This window comes from Peromyscus californicus, unplaced genomic scaffold (assembly GCF_007827085.1).
Source record: "Peromyscus californicus insignis strain IS unplaced genomic scaffold, ASM782708v3 Scaffold_24__1_contigs__length_46423439, whole genome shotgun sequence".
In the NCBI taxonomy this organism is placed as follows: Eukaryota; Metazoa; Chordata; class Mammalia; order Rodentia; family Cricetidae; genus Peromyscus; species Peromyscus californicus.
In genome coordinates this window covers 9523810-9547838 of record NW_026294535.1, presented here as the reverse complement: position 1 = coordinate 9547838, position 24029 = coordinate 9523810, and the positions used below count along the sequence as shown (strand labels likewise).

The 24029-nt window shown below is 42.0% G+C and overlaps 1 protein-coding gene across 2 annotated transcripts in view; it reads left to right on the top strand.

The window, feature by feature from the left end:
- Apaf1 (apoptotic peptidase activating factor 1) overlaps positions 1 to 6478 on the top strand; it is an 88235-nt gene extending 81757 nt beyond the window's left edge. For both annotated transcript variants that reach the window (XM_052753103.1, XM_052753102.1), the window contains 2 exons: positions 316 to 462; positions 3933 to 6478. In XM_052753103.1, coding sequence (XP_052609063.1) covers positions 316 to 462; positions 3933 to 4079 — 294 coding nt within the window. In that variant the 3' untranslated portion in view covers positions 4080 to 6478. The remainder of the gene's footprint in view (positions 1 to 315; positions 463 to 3932) is intronic.
- Positions 6479 to 24029: the final 17551 nt, after the last annotated feature.

Genomic DNA, 24029 nt, shown 5'->3' with positions numbered 1-24029 from the left:
AATGTCTAGAATTTCAGTGATAAACACCCCCTTTATTTTGTTAGTTTTTGGATACAGAGTCTCATCATGTTGCTCAGGCTTTGAACTCAAAATCTTCCTACTTCAGTCTCCTTAGCAGCTAGCATTAGAGGTGTGTGCCATCATGCCTGCTTTTCTCTCTTACTTCAGTGGAAATTGGTAGCATTCTGATCCAGCATGCTATTCTTTTTGTTTTTAAAATTTCCAGATATATCACAGATGATGTGTATGTATACTTGGAAATTGGCAAAGCTTCAGGGTTACCCTATTAATAAATTATATATCATGTTTATGTAGATATGGAATGTCTCAAATGGCCAGCTTCTTCATTTGTGTGCTCCGCTTTCAGTAGAAGAAGGAACTGCTACCCACGGAGGCTGGGTGACTGATCTGTGCTTCTCTCCCGACAGCAGAATGCTTGTCTCTGCTGGAGGATATCTTAAGGTAAGAGTTACTCACGGATATGAACCAAGAGCATCCGTGTCGTATCTGAGTGCTTTTCACTTAGTGTGTTCAGTTGGCTTTCCTGGAACCCAGCCGAGTAGAGGGGAAGCTGTTGGGAGACAACCTTGCAGTGGTGACTGACATCCCAGGCTGCTTTCTCTAGGTCTCTCAGCATCTTTGGTGACAGCGGTAGCAATGTGAGAGTTCTCACCTCCCCGTCTGAACCTACATGACCCAGCTTCATCTCCCATGGCACTCAGCAGGAAATGTTTTGGTTGGAATTGTTTGAAAAATGTATTTGTGAAATGTTCTTTCTTGATAATAATAGCACCTATAACTTACTATCTAGAGGCTTTGATTTCTATCAGCCCACTAATCAGTTTTGTGATGCTCAAGTTTTACTCCCTGTGGGTTACAGATGGACAGAACTGATCTTCCTGGAGGTTATCAGTATCTTAGAACTTTGTGATTAGTAACTACAAGGGCCAAGACTCACAGCAGGTCCTCTGCCTCCTCCACTGACTCTGACAAGTGGGCTCGTGCATACTCAATAGTGACTATTGGGGCCAAGGCTTAAGCATGTTGTAGGGCTCCAGTGTCATTTATTGGCCCATTTATCCATTCAGTAAGACTCTGTTCAGTGCCTGCTGTGTGTTGTGGTGCATATTTAAGGCTTGTCCTTTCCCAGTGGTAGCTAATGTTCCATACAGAAAGCAAATGGAAAATAAGGTCCCTAAATTGTAGGAGGGGCCTGAGAGAAGCTTGCTGGAGGTAAGTGGAGGGACAGAGGAGAGGAATGGACAGGTCAGTTGTAAAAGGTGTAGAAAAGGATACTGTACGTGATGCTGACCACTTGGGCATTCATTTACAACTGATCCCATAGGATTTTGTGAGGTGGTTGATGGTTCCTGAAAACAGCTAAGCGAAGATGGTCTCATTACCTCACAGTACAGATGTTCAGATGTGTTTGAATGAAGTCTCTGGTTATAAGGGTCCTACATTATTGCAGTGTCACTCAGCATCTAGCTTATAAAAGATAAATGAGGAGATGTTGTCAATTTGTGAAATGATACCTCTCCAGCCTGCATTGGAAATAAGTCTTATAAAGTTTATTAATGGATACCTTTTGGGGCACACATTCATTTAGTCATCAAGAGCTCCTGGACTATTAATGCCACTTGTCCTCCTTGAGTGTAAAGATAAATAACTCTGAGCTTGAGGATGGTGCTTAGAGGAGAGATGTTGTATTGGAAGCTGTATCTTTCGCTGTTGAAAACGTAACTGCCCAGTCTTGACACCAAGCTTCTAGAATCTCTGGGCTCTGTGGAATGCCCCTGCATAACTGTGCCTGGCTTTTAGGATATTCCGAAGACCAACAACCTTGACATGAAGTAGAAGGTGGATCTGCTGCTGCGCTGTAAAGGTTATGTCTGGAGGCTGGAAGAAGGAAGTCATGCCTGTCTGTGTCATCTATGTATTGACATGACAGTCAGCGCTTTGCCTTCTGTTTGATTACTAGCTTAGTTAAACTAATTATGTTCTAACCCAGCCTGCATCTACCCAGCATGTTAATGAGACCATCCAAAGGCACAGAACAAATTAGGAGTAAGAAGAAACAGCTGCTAGAGTGGCCAAGAAATTAGGCATTTTGGGTCTGTTTACTTTCAAATCTGAGCAGTGTAAATTGAGTGCCAGTAAGATACTAGGTGTCTAGTAGCTAAAATGTTCTTACCTTTCTTTCAAAATTATTATAAATGAAAACATAACTTATCTTTTGCCAGGGTCATGCCACAGAATACAGACTGCTAGAATGACAAGTTCCATTCATTCATACACTGAAGGCAAAGGCTGATTTACAATGTGGAACTCAGGGTCATGAATAAAGGTGTTTTATACTCGGAAGAGTGTTGTTATGACTAGGGAGTGGGCCCGGGGACAGACTGCCTGAGTTCAGATTCCAGCTCTGCCACTCACTAGTTCGGTGACTTTTCACAAGGTTGTTTTACCTCTGTCTGCCCAGTTGTTTTGTCTATAAGATGGATATAATGATAACATGGACCATATTACAGATATTTCTTATGTATCTTCTGCTTCTATACATACTCAGGCTTATTCCACTATCAGCATCAGATATTAATGTTTATTATAACTGATACACTTAACCCAATCCATCGTCATCATCTAAAGTGCATGGTTGACATAAGGATCAGGCTTGGTATCGCACATTTTGTGCATTTGGATAAATCTCTAATGGCATGTATCTACAACTATAGAGTCATATTGAGTAATTCACTACCCTGAAATCCTGTGTTTGCTGCTGTGAAATCTTGTATTTCCATTCCATATTGAACCAGTGGCTGTTGTAGAATTTGCAGGAAAAACAGTCCTTTTTAATGGTGAGGGGGAGGGACAGGTGGATGGATGGACACTACATTTGAAAGTCAGAAACTATTCCACCTCTGCTGTGCACTTCTACTGTCCTCTGAGTCTTGATTCCCTCAGGAACCCAGGTTCCTTATTTTTAAAGTGAGGCAGGTGGGTCTAGGAGATGAACTCTACAAGCCCTAGTCACTGAAAACAAGTCCTCTCGAGCTGGACTGCGTTCTTTGTGCTTTGGGTTATGGTGCTGTTTTAGGAAGCGCATGCTGCTTTAGTGAGTTTTACCAAACCTTGTGACATACACATTTACCAGGTCCTACTCCCAAGAGTAAAGATAACACTCAAGCCTGTGTCATGGCAAGGCGGAGTGTTAGGCTCTGTCCTGAGCACATAGGCGACAGTATTGTCTGTGTTTGTGACACTCAGGCTCTTGGTGGACTGTAGACCTTTTGAAAACATGTTCTCGTGCATTGTCTCTTGCCCTCAGTTTAGCTCTGAGATAGGACAGTAAGTTTTGTGAACTCCATTGGGTAAAAATAGTGTTATGCTCTTCATGAATTCAGTGATGGGGTAGGAAGGGAAGGCTGTGCTTAGAGCCCCTGCTTCATTGGAGGTGATTGGTATTCAGCAAAGATGGCCACATAGCAGCCTGCATCACCCCTGGTGAAAGGGTTCTCTAGAAGACTGGTTTCCTTCCTGTCTGTACTATGAGTGGTCTGGGTATCTGTTGGAGTCCAGGCCATGGCTATAGAAGCGTGTCTTAGTGCATAGAAGCAGCCATGTGCTCATTCCGTGGAGAAGACATACAAACAGCCCCAGCCCTCCCCAACACACTGTGTCACCAGCTCTCTAGTGGCCGTTGCTTTTTCTAGAGTGCCTTGCAGGGGCCATGGGTGCAGACATGGCTGTGAGGCCATCACTAGGGTTAACCAACCAAGGCTGGTAGTCTTCAGCAGTAAACCTCAGGTGCCATCCCTGCTCATTGCTTGGCTTAGGAGTCAGGAGTAGTTGGTGAAGGAGCTGGTTGGCACTAAAATTCACCATGCAATGGAAGTACCAATCTAATGAAAGTTTTGTTTTTCTCTGAACAGTGGTGGAATGTTGTCACTGGGGAATCCTCACAGACCTTCTACACAAATGGAACAAACCTCAAGAAAATACATGTGTCCCCTGACTTCCGGACATACGTGACTGTTGATAATCTTGGTATTTTATATATTTTACAGGTTTTAGAGTAAAATGGCTAGGCATTAATGTAGTTCAGCTCCTTAATTTTGAATTGGAAAAAATTGAAACTCTGTCCATCAACGTTTTATAATGCTGTGAATTGTATTGTAGTATTGCATTCATTACAAAAGTGTTCATGGCTGGATGAATAATGTTAGTATAGCCGTCTCCACAAATGAACACACTTTTACTCTGGTCATCATTTTTTCAGTAATTATCATCGTTATTAACAGTTTGTTCCTAACAAGCAAAGGAAATGTAAATATGTACCTTGTTACACTATTGTTAAACTTCTTCCTTGATGCATTCAAATTGGTTGGTGTAATTAATGAGAACCATTTGAAGGAATTCTATGTGTTGATGCTATCATTCATTATGCAGGCTGTGCTGCAAGGTAATGGTGGTCGGTTTGCTGAGCCACACTTACCCCCGGGGGGTATGGTTTTCCAAATACAATCATGTTGCTTATTTGCACTCTTTAAATTTGCTTTAAACTATTGTGTCTTTGTGCACAGTCTGCAACATTTCTTTTGATAACTCAGTGAGTGTTGTATTTCAACAGTTCTTTCTATGAGCTAAAGTCTTCCGTTAGAGAGATTTCTCTCTGTAGCCGATGACAGCCCTGTGTGTGGCTGGCCTCTGGTTGTCAGTGTCTGAATTGGGCACCACCCTGCACTCTCCCAGTTTTGTTTTTTGTTTTTTAAAGACAGGGTTTCTCTGTGTAACAGTCCTGACTGAACTCACTATGAGACCAGGCTGGCTTCACAGAGATCCGCCTGCTTCTGCCTCCTGAGTGCTGGGACTAAAGGTGTGCACTACCATGCCCGCCCTCTCTGTTTTTTACTTATTGCTTGACTAAGCTTAACCCTCTGTTCCATAGTTAGCTGTTAGTATGTCAATGAAATGTGAAATAGTAAAACATTTAATCTGTTCAATCCTTTAATCTGTTTACTTCTGGATAAATGTCATTTATCAGTGCCATTCTCTTTATGACTTTCAAGAGAATTGTTTATGGTTTCTGTGCAGTTCCACAGAAATCCCCAAGATCCAGGAAGATGATGGCTTCCTCCTTCCCCTCGCTTCCTGTTTCCTGTATCTCCCCCAAAAGCCAACACCGTTTTTCCCTGGGAAATGCGAACTCACACAGTGATTCTATCTATCACACAGGCTCCTGTGGTCCTCTTGTATCAGACTCCTAAGTAGCTGGGAGAGATGGTTTTTGATGCAGAAAAAACTTTGCAACGTCAGTGACTAATTTGGTTTTTAATCTCCTTTTAGGATCTTTAGTTGAAGCTTAAATTTGATAGCTTTCCTCAGAAATATTAAGGACAATAGAGATAAATTAGTAATAGATGTAGTTTTTGTTTTTGTTTTTCCAAGACAAGATTTCTCTATGTAGCTCTGGCTGTTCTGTAACTTGCTCTGTAGACCAAGCTGGCCTTGAACTCACAGAGATCCACCTGCCTCTGCCTCCCTAGTACCAGGATTAAAGTCATGTGCCACCACTGCCCAGCAGTAATAGCTGTAGTTTCCATATAAAACAAAAACTCCAATAGCTTCATTTTGCAATAGGAATTAATGAGTACTAACATGAACAGTAGTCAATGAATCTGTCTCTGTTGTCAGTACGTGCTACTAGCTGGGGTGTGGGCAGAGGGAATCAACCACTTGTGTGTTTTAGTTTTAGTTCTGTGTGGTGCTGAAGATTGAAACCGGGGCCTTGAACGTGCCAGACAAGCACTCCAGCCCGTGGATGGGTTTTAGATTAGATATGCCCACATGGCATTTGCAGGAACTGTGACTAGAGTGAACAAAATCTTGTACAGAATTAAGGAAGTTGCTCTTTTTTTTAATCTTTTTTGGTTGGTAGGTTGAGGAACTAGTTTACACACTTACTGTGATTTAAGCAGATGTGATAAGTGAAAAAAAATCTTAATTTTATAAAAATAAATACCTGAACAGTACGTCTTACTTAGAACTTGCTGCAAAAGAATCAGACTTTGCTCTTCAGAGAACGTTAGTGGCTTATCTGTTCTGTAGCTGGGTTATTGAAGTGAACTAGTGAACAGCAGTTTTTAAGAAGTCTTTGTCTTTGAAGAGGAAAGTGGAGAGGAAGACACAGTAGCACACGGAAGGAGACAGCTTATATCGCAGCCTCAGGCCTGGCCGAGAAGGCTCGGCCTGTAGCCTGCGGATGCGCACTACGAGCCCTTTCCTCGCTGTGCTTTCTATGTGAGAAATGACGTTGGACTTTGTATATGTGAAGATGGTTTGTACCATGGGTTTTATGTGCTTTGGAGGCTTTTTGTACTTACAATTTATATGTGTTATTAATTTTTTTGCCTTGGAATACTGTTTAAACATGAATTTTAAAAACAAAAATAAAATTTCTGAAATTTTCTGAAAAACATTTTGATTTCAGACTCCTTGCTTGCCTTTTTTCTGTTATTAGGTGATTGATCAAACAGCTTCGAGGGGTGGCCTGGGGAGCGGGGCTCAGTCAGGCAAAGATGGGGTTTTGAGTTTGAGCCTCAGAACCCCCCCCCCCAAAAAAAACCTATTCTTTCAGCACTGGGAAGGCAGAGACAGGAAGAGCCCTAGGATCTGCTGACCAGCCAGTGTAGCTGACTTGAACTCCAGGTTGACAGAGAGACACTGTTTCCAAAAATAAGGTAGAAAGCCATCAAGAACAACACCTGATATTGGCCTCAGACCTCCATACACACATGGACATACTTACATGTGCACTGTGTACACACACACACACACACACACACACACACACACACACGCACGCACGCATGCACGCATGCACGCACACTCCTGTTTGGTGGCCATGAATTGCTTTAGTCTTGTGCTTTTCTTGAAATGTCCCTATTTCTCTGTCAGTTTTGAAAGACAGCTTTGCTGGATACAGCAGTCTTGGTGGGAAGTACTTTTGTTCCACGCTAGCCTGGCTTTTCAGGGTTGTTTTGAGAGGCGATCTTACTCTGGTTTGGTTCCCTGTGTGAGTTGTTTTCTCTCACAGTGTCTCATAGTGCTTCTTTGTTCTTTTAGTATCTTTAATGTATTGTGGAGAGGGTGTTCTGTAGTCATGTCTATTTAGAGTTCTGAATGCCTTTTGTACTGGAATGTCATTTCTTTCCTTAGATTTGGGGGATTTTCTATATATAAAATGTATCTTTTAAATACCTTATTTTGTTTGTTTGCTTTTAATCTCAACTCTGTATTCTTAGGTTGGTCTCTTGTGGGAGCCCGTTCTCGGGTTCCTCGTGGCTTTACCCAGCAGGTCCGCATAGAGGATGATTAGGACCACGGGCCTGAGTGCAGGTGTCTGAGATGGTCTGCACTTGGCTGTGCTGGGGGAGGAGGTCTTTTGCTCCACCCCTTGGCGCCTCTATAAAAACCCTGGGGCAGAGACAGTCGGGCCCGTTGGAATAGGTTCCAGGCCCTCTCGAGGCTATCCTTTATTTTCTATCTGTTTATCTCCGCGATATTCTCCGCAATAAATCCTTCTAATATTTCCTGCTGCTCGCACTCAAGAAAACTCTGGGGAACTGTGGGGGTGGTTGGGTAAACGCCCCACAGAATGGCGCCATGAACAGGGACTAAAGAAAAAAGAAAAAAAGGGGGGACTAAAAAAAAGGGGGACTAAAGACAAATGAACAGGGACTAAAGACAAAGTAATAGGGACTAAAGATAAAGGAAAATAATAGTTTTATTACAGAGTTTTTGGCGAAAGTGCTGAGTCAGCCCTGCCAGTGGATAAGGCATGCCAGTGTTATGAAAAATATATATTTTATATATATTATTGAGAGGCAGGGGTTTTATCCTCGAGAGAAAAGGAAAGCGGACTGGAAGGATGTCCGATGCTGCAGCGAAATTCTTTTCTGTCAAAATTTTCTATCTTCTATCCCTTTCTCAATTTCTATCTGTGAAAAATAAGTATAAGGTATAGCGTAGAAATATAGTTTAGGAAAAACTTAGAAGTGTAAGATTGTGTAGGAAAAAATAAGTAAGGCAACTAGACAGAAAAACTCTACAATTTTCTAACTTTGGGCGCTATGAATGCAAACTGGAAAAACTTTCTTTGGGCTTTACGGGTAGTAAAGCTCTTCTCTGAGCTTATGGGGAAGAAAAAGCTTCCTATGGAAGCTTTTGACCTGGGGACAGCTGAAATGCTAAGTCCAAGAGGCAGAAGAAAGTGATTTCTCCCTGAGGCAAAAATGGGGGTGTAAAAAGACAAAGTTTAAAGTTGGGAAGTTTTGGGAAAAGTTGGTCTTTCTCCTGGGGAAAAAAAAATCTTTCTCAAACTATAAAGCTTTTCTTGGAAAATTTGGGGGAAAAAATCTCTAAAAAGCCTTAATCTTTCTCAAAAGCTCTCTTAAACTTAAAAACTAAAGCCTTTAACTTTCTCAGAAGGACAAAAATTAGAATCACCTGAAGATATTAGTATGGGGACCACCTGTGATTAGCTCTAAGGGAAAACAACAAACCTCTTAAGACAGCGAAACCTCTCTAAGTTCTCTTTCAAGCTTTAAAAATCCTCCCTGCAATGCAGGAGGCAGGGACAAGTTCCTAAAAACCTCTTCTAAACTGTCTTTTCAAGCTAGTAAAAGACAGTGGGTCAGAGTCCCCTGAGGGAAACGCTTGGGAGAGTGTGGGTGAAGAGCAACAGAGAGCCCAAAAGGGCAGGAAACTACCTTGAGAAAAGCAAAAAAGCCAAGCTTTTCAGTTACAGCCCAGCTGAGGCATCAAGGGTTTTGTTTGAGCATTTCAGAATGAAAAAGTGCTCCCAATCGTCCTAAGCAAAGATCCCCTGAAGCGATGCAAACTGTTAGCATTGTATCCTCGCTTCTGACCGAAAACCCAGAGGCGACTGGCCAGCGTCTCTGAGTTGGAGTGCATTTCAGGGATACTAGGGTTCCTGCAGTAGTAAACTTCCTGGAGCACAGAGCTGAGGCAGGAAGGTGCAGGGACCCAGGGCAAGATTGCTAATGAACAACCAAAGCTAAAGCCGGTGGGAACAGCACAGTTGTCCACTTTCCTACAAGTCCCGGGTTGATAGGTCCACAGCTGAAAAAAAAGAAATCTGACAAAAAAGCTTTTCTATCAAAGTAAGGACCTTTCTGGGAAAACAGTAAAGCTGAACTGTGTCTGAAGCAGTTGTGCTGCTGAGTCAGAACGCTGTCTGGGGAAAGAGCCCAGCCAGGGCAGAACAGAACTATCCAGGAGTAAAGCTTTCTTTTCTGTCAGAGAAAGCATGTTTTTGACAAAAACTTTGTTTCAACTGACTCCCTGAGATGAGGGAGTGTAGCCCGAAGGGGTGATTGCCTCTGCCATAAGCTCTGTCCTTGAGCACCCAGACAAGCAAATGCAACCCACTGGGGGACTGGGCCAGGTGAAGGCCTGATGAGGCAAAACACCTGTCCTAATGGGAGTTTACAAATGGCAAAAACCTCCCTTGTTAGATTTTCAGTCTGTATGCAAACCACACAGACCCCGAAAACAAACGGACAAAAAGCCCCTACCTTCAGTAGCAGGGAAAGCCACCACTGTAGTGTTGGAAACTGTTTCTGGGGTAGAGGGGACAAACTGAGACCAAACTGGGAACTGTCTGGGAAAAAGACTCCCAAGAAACAGAAGGGACATATTCCTCCCCAGAAAATACATGGCCTGTGAAAAGCTGCTAGAATTTGAGGCAGATTCAGGGGAAGAAAAAAGCCCCTACTTCCAAAAGCAGCTAGCAGAGGAACAGAGCCGCAGACAGATACCTGAAGCTCTGCATCTGGGGAAGGAAGGAACAAGCAAATTGAGATAGATCAGTGGGAGAAAAATCTCTGAAGGAGCTATGGAAAAGCTGTTGTAAATGATCTTGTTTTTCACTGACTGGCTAAGACAAACACAAGCCCCGAGGAAAGTTGCTATCAGAAATGCCAGCCTCAATGCCGGCTAACAAGGCAGGTGTGGTTCTGATTTGGGGCCAGTGTCAAATGAAGGCGAGACACCTGTTAAAGCCAGCTGAGGAGAGACCAGAAACCTCCCAATGTCCCATAATTGAAAATGTAAAATGCTTGTTCAAATCTCCCATTGTAAAAGCAAAAAACTTTGTTCAAACCTCCCGGGCAAGAATTTGTAAAAGAGAACCAGTTGACTCTCAGACCCGAAAAGAACTATGGGAAATGACTGATATAAGGGAAATGATATAAAGGACTGATATAAGGGACTGATAACATTATGGACTGATATAAGGGAAATGCATTCTGGGAAAGGTAGTTTTTCCGCTAAAGATGGTGACATTGCCCTTGAACACTTTTGTCAGCTCGAAAATACGTTCATGGTAAACTTAAAATACAGCTTTTAAAAGAATAAGGAGGAAAATCATCTAAGAGTTTAAGTGTCAGTTCCAATGAAAAATTGAAAGGATACGGAACTAGGTGCTTCGCGGTTTGGGGCTCCATTGGTAAAATGCCTTATTTACCCTAATAGCTGTGCAAAGTTTTTACGGTAGTTGGAAGACAAAAAGCTACCTTTTAAGAGCAAACAAGCCACTTTAAAATCCTTAAAACAAGAGAAAGCAGTTTATACACTGAACGTTGTCTTAGACATGAAGAAACTTATGCTGAAATTAAAAAAATTCTTTACCTTTTGAACAAACTGCCTGCAATGAGTGATTCCTTTGCAAATCTAATTAAGGAGACAAGGAAACAGGCATTCAAAAAAATGACTGCTTTCTAGATGGGAAACAAACTTCAGAAAATCTAGCTGTCTTACAAAAGAGTTGCTTCACCTGAAAGTTCCCTATAAGAAATCAATGCTAAATATTACAGTTGCTAATAACATCAGGAGTTAAAGCTAATGAAGAGAAAATACTAAATACAGTTCAGAGCAGTGCCACTTGTGGCTTTACTAGCTCCTTTAGAAAAATACTTTATATCACCTAATAGCTGTGCAGTATTTGGCAAAGAGCTTTACAGCAGCTAAATATGGTAATTTCACCCTCAGCGTGAAGTGAAGTTTTTCGGTAGAGCAAACCAAAAGTACTGCTGTAATAGAAACGTTTGTCTGAATTGAAGCACTTAGGGGAGCTATTATGAATTTGGGTGAAGGGACAGCCTCTAGTTAAAAACCGTCTACCATTGACAGTGCATCTCTGCCAGTCTGAAACGGCTGAGAGAACTGGCAACTTTGGAGTGTGGCTTCGTCCCAAAGATGTTACAGTCCCCTAGCAACAACTATCACAATTATGTAACAACACCACTCACTAAATCCCAGTGCTTTATAACAAAGCTGACTATAAACTCTAAAATTTAGAAATGATGTACGTAATTCCTGTCTAGTTAAGAGAATCTAACAGAGATAGTGATGATAATTAAGAGTAAGAAGTAGAAAAAGATGAAAATAAGATGTGAGTCTGTAAAAATTCTCTTAGATCTGTTAAGAAATCTTTAGGTGTTTGCTAAGTTAAATATATGCTAATGGTAGCCCTATATAAGTTTGTAAAATAGATCTATAGAGTTCCTTTAAGAATATAAGCTTGCAAGAAGTATCTAAGGTAGTCTTAAGACATGTAGTAATAAGCTTGTAAGAAGTAAAGATGCTAGTTGTAAATGTAAGTTTAAATAAGAAATAAGATGGAATGAACATAATATATAAGAAGTAATAAATATATTTGCTAAAGTAGTTCTATAGTTTCCTTAAGGAGTATAAATAAGTAGATGTTAATGTTATGAGTTTGTAAAAATGTGTAAATGTTGAATGTGAGTCTAAATGCTTTGCAAGGCAAAAAATGTTATATGTGAGTTTAAAAAGTGTAAATGTTAAGTGTGAATCTATGCTTAATGTATATGGTGAAAAAACCTGAGATACAGAAGTTAGTGTCCTAGCAGACTGCAAAGCAGGCAGTCTGAGTGGGTTTCAAAAGTTCCAGAAGCCACTAAGAAGCTAAGAATGGCGGACGCCAGAACCAGCACAAGGCATCCGCAGCTGAGATCCATGGAAAATCAACGCAACACAGAAAAACCTGAGCTAATATCAAAAACGGTGCGGTTTAGAATACTACTGTACCTAAAAAGGTCTCTGGTTTGAGAATAAAAGTTGCAGAGATACTTGTTTGAACAAAAATGGTTAACTGCAAAAAGTTTTGGTTGAAAAACATCTCTTCATATTTGGAAGTGAAAGCCTGATACCAGAATTTATTTGTTTGAAATTTTTGAACTTAAAATAATGAGATAAAACTACAAAAAGATTTTTGTTATGGATTTCTTCATATTTGGAAGGCTACTACCGGAATTTATCATTTGAATTTTGGGACTTAATAAAATAGAGATTTCATTGCAATGGGACAATTTTGAGTTTATTCATAGTAATGACCTAGGAACTGTTTGCTGGAATTGGGTTAAAAATGGAACTGTTTAAACAGAAGTTTGGGTTTTATAACTAGGCTTGAGATTTTGCTTAAAAAATTATAAAGAAAAGGGGGAGAGTTAATATTCCTTAGTCTAATTTCAAAAGTTGTTTGAGTGGATTAATGTCATGTTTTTGTTAGTAAGAAATGCAAATGGTATTCTAAGATTAAAGTGTAAAGAGTTTAAGAAACTGCTTTTGATTGAGAATTTTGCTTTTCAATATGGGTTTGTAGAAATTGTATAAGTTTGGGTTCCTCTAACTAGGTTTGAGATTTTGTTTAAAAAATTATAAAGAAAAGGAGGAGTTATGAGGTTGAATTATGTTTGCAGAAATTATATTTACCCTGTTGATATTAATGCACCCTGGTTTTGTGGAGTTAAGGAATATTTAAGTTTGATGTGAATACATCAAAGTTTTTCCTATGTTCTGTTAGCAAGGAAATTCAAATGATTAAGAGTTAAAGTTGTAAGACGGAGAAAATTGTTAACTATATATAGCACCATATATGCTAATTCAAATGGTTCTGTTAAGAGTTTGCTTTGAGTTATAAGATTGAGGAAATTGTGACTATGTATAGCAATATTTATGTTAACCTGTTAATGGTAATGATGAAGCTAAGGGATTCTTTAAGTTTGTAGTCGCCTTAAGAGTTTTTGGTTTAGAAAGGGCTTGAGGCAGCGAAAACTGCTGTAGTCACCTTGGACCTAATTCAAAAGAGAAATGCCATCTTTATCATCCTCTACTCCCATATTGGGAGGTGTAACAGCTATGGAGATTGCTGTAAGCCATTAATAGTTTTTTTTTTATATATATATATTAAGAAAGGGGGACCTGTGGGAGCCCGTTCTCGGGTTCCTCGTGGCTTTACCCAGCAGGTCAACATAGAGGATGATTAGGACCACGGGCCTGAGTGCAGGTGTCTGAGATGGTCTGCACTTGCTGTGCTGGGGGAGGAGGTCTTTTGCTCCACCCCTTGGCGTCTCTATAAAAACCCTGGGGCAGAGACAGTCGGGGCCCGTTGGAATAGGTTCCAGGCCCTCTCAAGGCTATCCTTTATTTTCTGTTTATCTCCATGATATTCTCCGCAATAAATCCTTCTATCTAATATTTCCTGCTGCTCGCACTCAAGAAAACTCTGGGGAACTGTGGGGGTGGTTGGGTAAACGCCCCACAGTCTCTTGGTCATATTCCAGAGTTCTTGGAAATTATGGTCCTATTTGATTATTATTATTACAATTTTATTGTGTATATTCATTGCATATAATACTGTTTATGTAAGGACGTTTTCATACAAGTATCTCCTGTATTGAGTATATTTGCTCCAAACCCCTTGCCCTACCCTTAACCTCCCCCTGTTCTCAGGTTGGTCCCCTTTATTTTCCTACGAAGTTTTCTTCTAGAACTTCCATGCCATTTATAAATACATGATTTGATGTTTCTGTATAAAAAAAAAAAAAATCTAGGTACCACAAATGAGACTGACAATTCACCTAGTGTGATTATGTCCGGTTACATTATGTTTACATAACCTCATTCTCTTTATCTACTCTGTTTTTGCACACCTAGGTGGGGTCTGTAGCTTATCTACTATTTCAGTTTTTGAAACACTTGCATAGTGGCTGGTCTAGTTTACGTCCCCTCCAGCCATGTATAAAGTTCCCTTTTGCTCACATTCTCAGCAGGATTTGTTGTTTTTAGTTTAGTTTGAGACTAGGGTCTCACTTTGTAGCCCTGGAACTCAATGTGAAGTCTAGGCTGACCTTGAACTCACAATGATTTACCTGCCTCTGCCTCCCAAATGCTGGAGTCAAAGGTGTGCACCACCACACCTGATGTGTTGTTGGTTTTCTAAATAACTGTCATTCTGACTGGGATGAGATGGGATCTCGTTGTAGTTTAAATTCTTATTTCTCTGATGCTAGAGAGGCTGAGTCACCACTCTAGAGGCAGTGGGACAGGGAGAATGGAGTCCATAAATGAGGAGGACTGAAGTCTCATGCAATAGCCCAATTTATTCAGAGCATCAGACAATTTATACTCTGAGGGTTAAGAAGAGTCTCATGAGTAAGGTGTTCCATCACAAGGACAAGCCACATGTGGCAAAAACTCATTTTCCCATAGAAGCATAGAAATAAATAACAATAGCCAGTTGTACTGAATAATCTGAAATAAGCTCACTCGTATCTGCTACACCTGGGAGTGTCATGAAGCACATTCCAAGAACAGTTGTGTGTTTTTGAGGAAACTGAGGACATAAGACTCTTGACTTGTTTTCTTGGAGATTTCTCACAAGCACTCAGAATTCTCACATGACTCTATTCTTGGACCGTGTTCTGACAAGCTTGAGTATTGTTATAGGTTTATTTGTTATTTGCATTTCATTCTTTGAAAACTGTTCAATAGCCTATTTCCTCTCTGTTTTCTTTGTTTTAAGGCAATTGTGAGTGGGAATTATTGCATGATTTCTTTCTCGATATTTGTTATTTGTGTGTAGGAAGGCTACTGATCTTTACGTTAATATTCTTTCACTTTGCTGAAGGTGTTTATTAGATATAAGAATTTTCTGGAGAAATGATTTCATCTCCAAATAAGAATATGTTGACTTCTTTTCCCATCTGCAATCCTTTGGTTTCCTTTTCTTGCCTAACTGCTCCAGCTAAGACTTCGAGCACCACAGGGAGTAAAGGTGGAGAAAGTCGACACCCTTGTCTTCCCACTTTTATTAGATAAACTTGGAGTTTTCTCCCATTCAATGTCATGTCATTAACATGTTTTATTGTGTTGCGATCTGGTCCCTCTATATCTACTCTGTCGGGGCTTTTATTATGAAGAAAGATGCTGGATTTTCATCAAATGCTTCTTTGAATGTATTGAGATGATTGTATGATTCCTGTCTTTCTTAGCCCCACTTTGTGTTTCCTTTAAACATATTTTCAGTATTATTTTGACTCAGTTTTTTTTGTTAAGTTTGTTATTTGACAGTTTCAAACATGTATGTATATGCGTTCTGATTGTTCTCACTCTCCACCATTTATTTTCTCCCTTCCTCCTCGCTCACCCTACTTCCTATAAATACCTGTCTCATATTCATGTCTTTTTTTGTTTTTAAAATTGTGATCAGGGCCATCTGTTGACTTATTTTAAAAGTGCTGCTGTATTTTCATTTATTTAGTTTACACCCTGTGATAGTTTGAATGTAATTGGCTCCCGTAATCTCAGGGAGTGGCACTATTAAGAGGGTGGCCTTGTTTGGAGGAAGTGTGTCACTGTGGGGGGGGGGGTGGGGGCTTTGAGGTTTCCTATGCTCAGGATACCACCCAGTGAATCAGTTGACTTCCTGCAAGATGTAGGACTCTCAGCTCCTCCAGCACCATGTGTATAAGTGCATAATGGACTGAACCTCTGAAACTGTAAGCGAGCTCCCTCAGTGAAATGTTTTCCTTATAAGAGTTTCTGTGGTCATGGTTGTCCCTGCATAGCAATAGAAACTGAAGACACTTACTGTGCAAACTTTTTTTTACTCTTTCTTGCATTTTTCTCTTTGTGACATTATTCTTCCTCCCATCTCTTTTTCAATGGTATTTGACCCTCTTAGCCATTTTGCCGTCTTGAACCCTGCCTTCTGACTCTCTTACTTTGGCCGATTATTCTCTCTCCTTGGGGGATACTTCTTGCTCAGTTTTCTCATAAACAATGATGTTATTAAGGTCTTTCCTATTGTATGAATTTTCCTTTGGTATTTTCATATTGTTCCTGAGATTTCAAATGCATATCATAAAATTGCCTGAAATAATATTAGTGATATTACTACCAAGTGTCTTAATATTTTAAAGACCAAACACTGAACATTAGGGTAATGACATTATTTTCTTGGCATCCTTATAGATGGAGACCTAGATGGCAACCAGAATCTGACTTTCAGATAAATAATGTATACAGTTAAAAAATCGTCCTCACTCCCCAGAAAATGTTTTAAATCGTATCTTTAAAAAACTCAAGAAGAAGCATTGTCTTTGCTTAGTCATATTAGTGAATTATGAAACCATTTTCTGTGTTAATTAAAACATTTTTATCTAATACTTCATGAACTATATAAACCAACAAAATTACCTTAGTAAAAATAGAATACAGCTTTGGGAACAATTATAACTTCTTTTACTTAAGTTTTTGCTTTACAAAAGTTGCAGTAGTACCTCTCCTCACCCCAGCAGGAAACCCAAATCAGTAGAGAGGTTTACAAAACCTTAAATATATTAATCTTCTGTGAGCCCACCCTGGGTACTTTTTCAAATCCTTTGAGAATTTCCTACATTCATTCCTACAGTGTGTTTCACTCAAATATGCTCCCACTCAACTCCTGTCAGAACCACTCTGCCATGTTCCTCTCCTAACTTAGTGTACTTTTTTTTTTTTTAGATACAGGGTCTCACTGTGTAGTCCTGGCTGTCTTGGAACTTGTTCTGTAAACCAGGCTGGCTTTGAATTCACAGAGATCTGCTTCTGCCTCCCAAGTTCTGAGATAAGGCATGTGTCACCATGACCAGCTTTATGGTTTTTTTTTATTATTTTTTATTCATTTTACATACTGGTTTTGTTTTTTTTAAGCCCACCAAGTCTAACTGATGCTGCTTCTCTGTGCATGGGTGTAGGGCCATGTCCTGGAACATAGTCAACCTAGCAGGGGCTGTGGTGAGATTTGTAATCTAAGAAATAAAGCTTGCCTGTAAATCAGAGGACAGAGCCAGTCACAGTTAGCCACAGAGGTCAGGCAGTGGTGGCACACACCTTTAATCCTAGCACTCAGGGAGGCAGAGGCAGAGATCTGTCTGAATTTCTGTGAGTTCAAGGCCACACTGGGCTACATGAGATTAATCCAGTCTCAAAAAGAAATAGAGCCAGGCAGTGGTGGCACGCATCTTTAATTCCAGCACTAGGAAGGTTGAGACAGGAAGTGATATGGCTGGGCAGAGCAAGGACTATAAGGCGGGAGGAGACAGGAATTCACTCTCTTGCAGAGGCTCTGTCAGGCTGAGAAGTTGGTGAGGTAAGAGGTGGTAGCTGTGGCTTTCTCCGTTTCTCTGATCTTTCAGCTTTCACCATGATAGCTGGCTCTGGATTTTTATTAGAAGACCATTTAGGATTTGTGCAGCAAGGGGCCACATGCCATAAAGAAGCTGACTCTTTCCCCTAGCAGCCATCACTTGCCAATAGCGCTTCAGCAAGGGGTGGGGTTTTGCGAGCCCCTCTTCTGTCCATGCTAGGATGTTGACTGGCCTGATCTTGTGCAGGTCTTGCACGTGTAAGTGCAGCTATTGTGAATTCATGTGTGCAGATGCCCTGCTGTGTCCAGAAGACAGTTTTGCAGCAATTCTCTTCAACCTTTGGTTCTTATGCTCTTTCCTCCCACTGTTTGAGATGATCCAGATCTGGGTCTTATGGGTGTAGACGAATGTCTAAATGGTCTTATTCAATAAAAAACATGGAGCCAAATATAGGGGTGAAAGCCTTAGAGATCTGGGAAATAGAGCCACCAACCACCTTATCTTACCAGCTCTATAACTTCCAAAAATGCGAGCTACTTCCTGTGTAACCTGTGCCTTTATTGCCTTGCTGTTCTGCCCTCTCATTGGCTCTCTTAGCCCAGCTACCTCACTTCCTCTTCCTACACAGCTCTGTCACTTTTTATCTGTTTGTACAGACCTCCAGGTCTCTGTGGTTGGTACTGGGATTAAAGGCGTGTGTCACCACACTTGGCTCTGTTCCCTAGTGAGGCCTTGAACACACAGACCTGCCTGCTAAGGAATTAAGGGCGTGTGTTGCCTGACTTTTGTGTTTACTATAATGGCTGGCTTTCCTCTGATCTCCAGGCAAGCTTTAATTTATTACCGCACAAATAAAATATCACCACACTTCAGCAAAATAAAATATCACCACATATGGGTAGTGAGTGTGATGTAAATGTCCCACTCAGGGCTGAGTGCTCCATGGTCACTTACACTCTCTGTAGTTTGACCAGTTGTCTCTGTATTAACCACCATCCACCTCTAAAAGAAACTTCTCTAATGAGAGTTGAGAGCTGTACTAACTTGTAGATATAGAGATAAGTTTTTAGAAGGCAGTTTGATTCCTTTAGCAAAATAATAGTAGGCTCTCTTCCTAGGATCCATGATCTACCTAGCCAAGGGTTCTTAGCTCAGTAAACAGTACCAAGCATGGATTCTGTCTTGTGAAATAGACCTTAAATCCAATTAGTAAGCAGTTGATTACCCCCACAGCATTCACGTCAGTATGGTACCAATAGGCATGTCTTGTCAGGTCAGTTACTATTGTGTGGTCATTATTATAGCTTGCAGTTCACAGCTTGGTAAGGCTGTTGATGACTTTTCTCCTCCAAGCAGCCTGCATGGCACCTCCCAGTACTGTGAAGGCTTACTGGTAGGGAGGAAGCTTCCAGGTCAGTGCCAGCTTGATTTTTTTCCATGTCCTGTGACTCAGGTATGTAGTCTTAACCATAAAGTTGTGATAGGTAACCACGAACAATGTTGATAGCCTGTGCTGCCCTGTGTGGGGATCTATGGAATCCCCTTGACCAACAACCCCAAGGGAAGCCACCCACACCTGGTGCTGGAGTTTTGGTTCGATAACCTATGACATCTGAAAGAGGCATCATCCCCCCCTTATATCCCTCCCGTCTTCCGTCTTCTCTCCGTTCAAAGCTAGGGTCCACAGATGCGAGAGAACATGAGCTGTTTGTCTTTCTGGGTCTGGGTTACCTGACTCAAAATTGATAGGAATTCCAACCACGCCCCATGGTTGTGCATGCCCGGCAGGACACTTAGTCATCTCCAACCATCCTGTGTAACCCATGTCCCAAGGCTGCGTGGTCACATAATCACGCAGATGCGGATTAAATTCCATTGTGTGGATGAAAAGATGGCTCAGTGTCTGTGAGCATTTGTTCTTGCAGAGAAGACCCGTGTTTGAGTCCCGACACTCACAGTTCCAAGGGATCCGGTGTTCTCTTCTGACCTCCATGGGTACCAGGCACGCATGTAATACATAGACTTATATGCAGATAAAACACTCGTACATATAAGATGACATTTTAAAATACGAAAATGAAAAAAAATTCCATTGTGTGTTATGTATGAACTACATTTTCATTTTCAGTTGATGGATGGCTAGGCTGTTCCTATTTCTTAACTATTGGGAACAGAGCAGCAAAGAACATGGCCTACCAAGTGTCTCTGTAGTTGCATATAGAATCCTTTGGGTATATGCCCAGAAGTGGTAAATCTGGGTCATATGGTAGTTCTATTTATAGTTTTTCAAGAAACCCCACATTGATTTCCTTGGTGGGTGGATCAGTTTGCCCCCTCACCAACAATGAATGAGGGCTCCCCTCTCCCCACTAGCATTTGTTCCTAGTTGTTTCCTTGAATTTAGCTCTTCTGACTGAGGTAGGATGAAATCTCAATGTAGTTTAAATTTGCATTTCCCTGATGGCTAAGGATGTTGAACGTGCCCAAAACTATTTCTTAGCCATTTTCCTATTCTGTCTGTTGTTGAGATACTTTTGAGGACCAGGGACACTCACATCACTCACAGCAGAGAAATAAAGGCAAAGTTCTGTAAGCAGTGAAATAAAAGCCCCCATTTATCTCTAAGAGAGCTGTGCCTAAGAATTTGAAAGCTGAGGCATTTCTGCTGTTTGAGTGTTCCGTCAAAGGAAGTTCTAAAAAAGTTAGCAATTGTAGGAACCTAGAGGGGACATTTGTGCAAGGGCTCTACCACATTCGTAGAAGTTCATTTTATGAATTCAGTTGTCATTGCACACAGTTTAGGATTATGAACTCTAAAACACCATGACTTAAAAAGAGAAAAGAAAACATTGTGACTTTGTAAAAGTTTGAGTAAAGTTATACATAGTGTGAAAATATTTTCTTTCATCTGGATCTTCTCTAACCCTAGGATTCCCTCTCTCTCTCTCTCTCTCTCTCTCTCTCTCTCTCTCTCTCTCTCTCTCTCTCTCTCTGTGTGTGTGTGTGTGTCTGTCCTCTGTCTTCCATCTTCCGCTTAGTTTTCTGTTTCATCGTGCATTGATGGTTTATCTGCTTTCTCAGTCACCTCTCAGTACTTCCATATGCATGAGGTGGTCCATTAGCTTCATCACCCTGAGCTCGCTCTCTCTCTCTCTCTCTCTCTCTCTCTGCCTGCCACCAGTGTGGCACCGCCCACACCCTCTGTTGACACAAGCTTTCGTCCAGAAATCTGCATCCATCCTGGAGATTCCGATTGCTCCTTCCTGATCTGAATCCTTTCTTACTGAGTCCGGCTTGTATTGGTTACTTTTCCTGGTGCTGTGAGAAAACACTGGCAGGACCAGCCTGAGGGAGAAAGGATTTAGTGTGGCTCACAGTTCAGGGTACAGTCCACCCATGGAGGGGAAGTCACGACAGTGGGAGTCCGAAGATGCTGGTCACATGCCCACAGCGAGAAGACAGCAAGGGATGCCTGCTGCATCTCAGCTCTCCGTGGACCCATCCCCCATCCGTCGTGGGTGTGGGGACCAAACTGGGGTCGTCTGGTGGAGCAGTATGCTCTCTTAACCGTTGAGCCATCCCGGCTCCCATTTGTGCTCTCGTTCATGGCGTTTCCTAATCTTAATTTTGAACATCATCTCTGTATAAACTTTAATCTGTGTAGCCTGGGTACTGAGTGCTTTCTTGCTTCAGTGATTTGGGGTGAGCTATTTTCTTCTCTGTTACCTTCCAACCCCCTAATTTTATTTTTTCCTAACTTCATCTTTTATATAGCCTTGGAAACAACCTTCAAAGGCTGACGGTCTGTCCTGCCTCTCTTGGACGGTCTCCTTTTTCTGTGGGCATTTCTGTTTCCTTATGGTGACTTGGTTTATTGGCCTGTTGTCCCCATTAGGTCGCACGCCCTTGAAAGGTAAATGTGCGTTAACACTGGGGTCTAACGTAGCTTGTCCTGCAATTAGAGCCTCAGTGAATGTCGAATGACTGAAGTTCCCGAGGGCCTGGATGCTCACGGGATTCTCTGTTTCCCCCCTCCATGAGGTTATAGCAAAGCCGCTGAATCATGTTGTAATCTATCACTAGTGCTCTTTATGGTCCTGTTTTTATCATTTCCCCGTGGCACATCATTAGGGGAATGTAAAACTTTACTTGGATAAAAGAGGTTTGCTACTAAATTATAGGGAATGAATAAACATATCCCCGGAGTGTTGAAGCCTGCAAGAGAGGCCGTCTATTATTCAACAAATGCTTTATATTATAATTTTCTTAGTGACCTTTAGAGAAGGAGAACTGACTCTCTAGTAATTCCTAGTCTCTGAAGATTGTCGCTGGAAAAGATTCTTTGCTCGCGTCTCCTCCCTGCAGGACTTTGTATGTGCTAAGCAATTATTAAGATGCCTGAGTGAGAACCTCAGTTACTCTTGGGCTGAGAGGTTAACTGCAGACGAAATAGCCTTCCAGGCGTCTGTTCACATGGAAGGGGCTGAAGAATTGGGTCCAGTGTGGTGCCCACCAGAGACCAGGCCTTGGAAGCCACTTAGCATTGATTTGCTCCTGGGTCTCCTGCTGGTATGAGAAGACTAAAACTAGGGGAATTTTCATTTATGATTCTAGAAAGTGAGTCGCCAGTGCTCATTGTAAATGCATGTGTGAGGCCAGAACTCTAGGACTGGGAATACAGCCGATCACACAAAATGAAGAGGTGAATAGAGAACGCACCCCTGTCATTTTCCATCACTTTGGACTAGGGGTGGCCAAGGCCCGGGTCTGAGCTGCTAGGCAGATTCCAGGGTTCTCAGTAGCTAAGAAGGATTTGACCAGGGCTCGGGGATGTTAGGAGGAGTTAGAGACCATCACATCCTCAGAAGCACTTCCTGTCTGCTCCAGGCGTGGGCCACTCACTTCATCTCCACAGATGGAGATTTGCACACTAGGCATCCCCAGCCATAACATGAGTGTGGAGGTCAGAGGACAGGAGTCCTGGGGATTGAACTTAGATCATCAGGGTTGGTGGGTGGCAAGTGTATTTACTCACTGAGCCAAATTGCTATTCCTTTTTTTTTTTTTTTTTGAGACAAGGACTCATTCCAGGCTTGCCTCGAACTCCCAATCCTCCTGCTTCAATCTCCCAAGTGTTGGGATTGTATTTGTGCACCCCACCCAGTTTTTGGAAGAAGAACTAACCCCCAGGCACCAGTGCTGAAGCTGGGGCTAGCATGCAACCCTGGCTTTCCTTTTTTGGGAAGCCCAGACCCACCAGACTGAGTAAAGTATCAGCTATGGTTTCAGGTAGGACATGGCTGCATTTTGTGGAGATAGACAGACAACCTGGGATCACAGGCTTGAGTTTCAGTATCTGGGAAAGATCATCCCCCAGCCTGTGTAATGAGTTTGGAGATGTTCTTCCTGCCCCCTTGACGTGACAGTGATTCCAGCTTCCTCTTGTCTCCTCACCTTAGACTTGTTGTCCACTCATACATTTTTTAAATGGAGCCCAGTATCCCAGGCTGGCCTTGAACTCACATAGTCCAGGATGACCTTGAATTTCTGATCTTCCTGCTCTAGTACTGGGCTTATAAGTGTGTCTTCTTATACGTGTTTCATGGAGATTAAAAAAAAATAGGGCTTCTTTCATAACAGGCAAGCACTCTACCAGCTGAGCCCCAACTCCAGCCCATGAGTACTAACTCCCGAGACTAATGTAGTTTAGGAGGAAGGAATGGAGAGCTGTACTTTTTGAGGGTGCTTTCAGTGCCAAGCTGTGGGCAGGGTGCTCTCCACACACGATCTAACTGGGTCTCAAGACAGTGCTGCAAGATGTTAGTTACCTGCCTGGAAACACACACACACACACACACACACACACACACACACACACACACACACACACACACACGTAGTCTCTGGGCTGTAGACAAGTGTAAACAGGAGTTTGGCCATTTGACTGCCTCCCGTGGTAACTCAGCCTGGCCCTCCTGTGGAAGCCTGGGGCGGGAGGATCTGAAAGCATCATTCCAGTTCTGTACTCAGTCTGTTCATGTCATGAGCAATGCTGCAGCTCCCAGTCAACATTAGGTGACATTTTCTGCCTCTGGTCGTCAGGGTCCCCCATCTTGGTGCTTACTGGGATGCTCTTGGCCATTCTGATCAGAGCCTGGTAGGCAGCAGAGTCAGGGATGCTTTGGGTTTGCAAGGACTTTGGCAGCTGCAGGTCTGCTCTTGGTTCTCAGGTGATGGCAGCATTGAGTGTGGGAAGTTGTTAGCAATAACCTTGACTCTCCTTTAGAGGGGCCTGTTTCTGCTTTGAAAGGTGTATGTGCATGTTTGTGTATGTGCAGCATATATGCACATGGGCACGGGTGTTTGGACATGCAGGCCTGAGGACATTATCAGATATTGTTTCTTAGGTTCTATCCATCTTGATTTTTTTTTTTTTTTCTGAGACAGGACTTCTCACTGGCTTGGGGTTTGCCAACAAGCCTAGGCTGGCCGGTCAGTGACCTCCCAGGG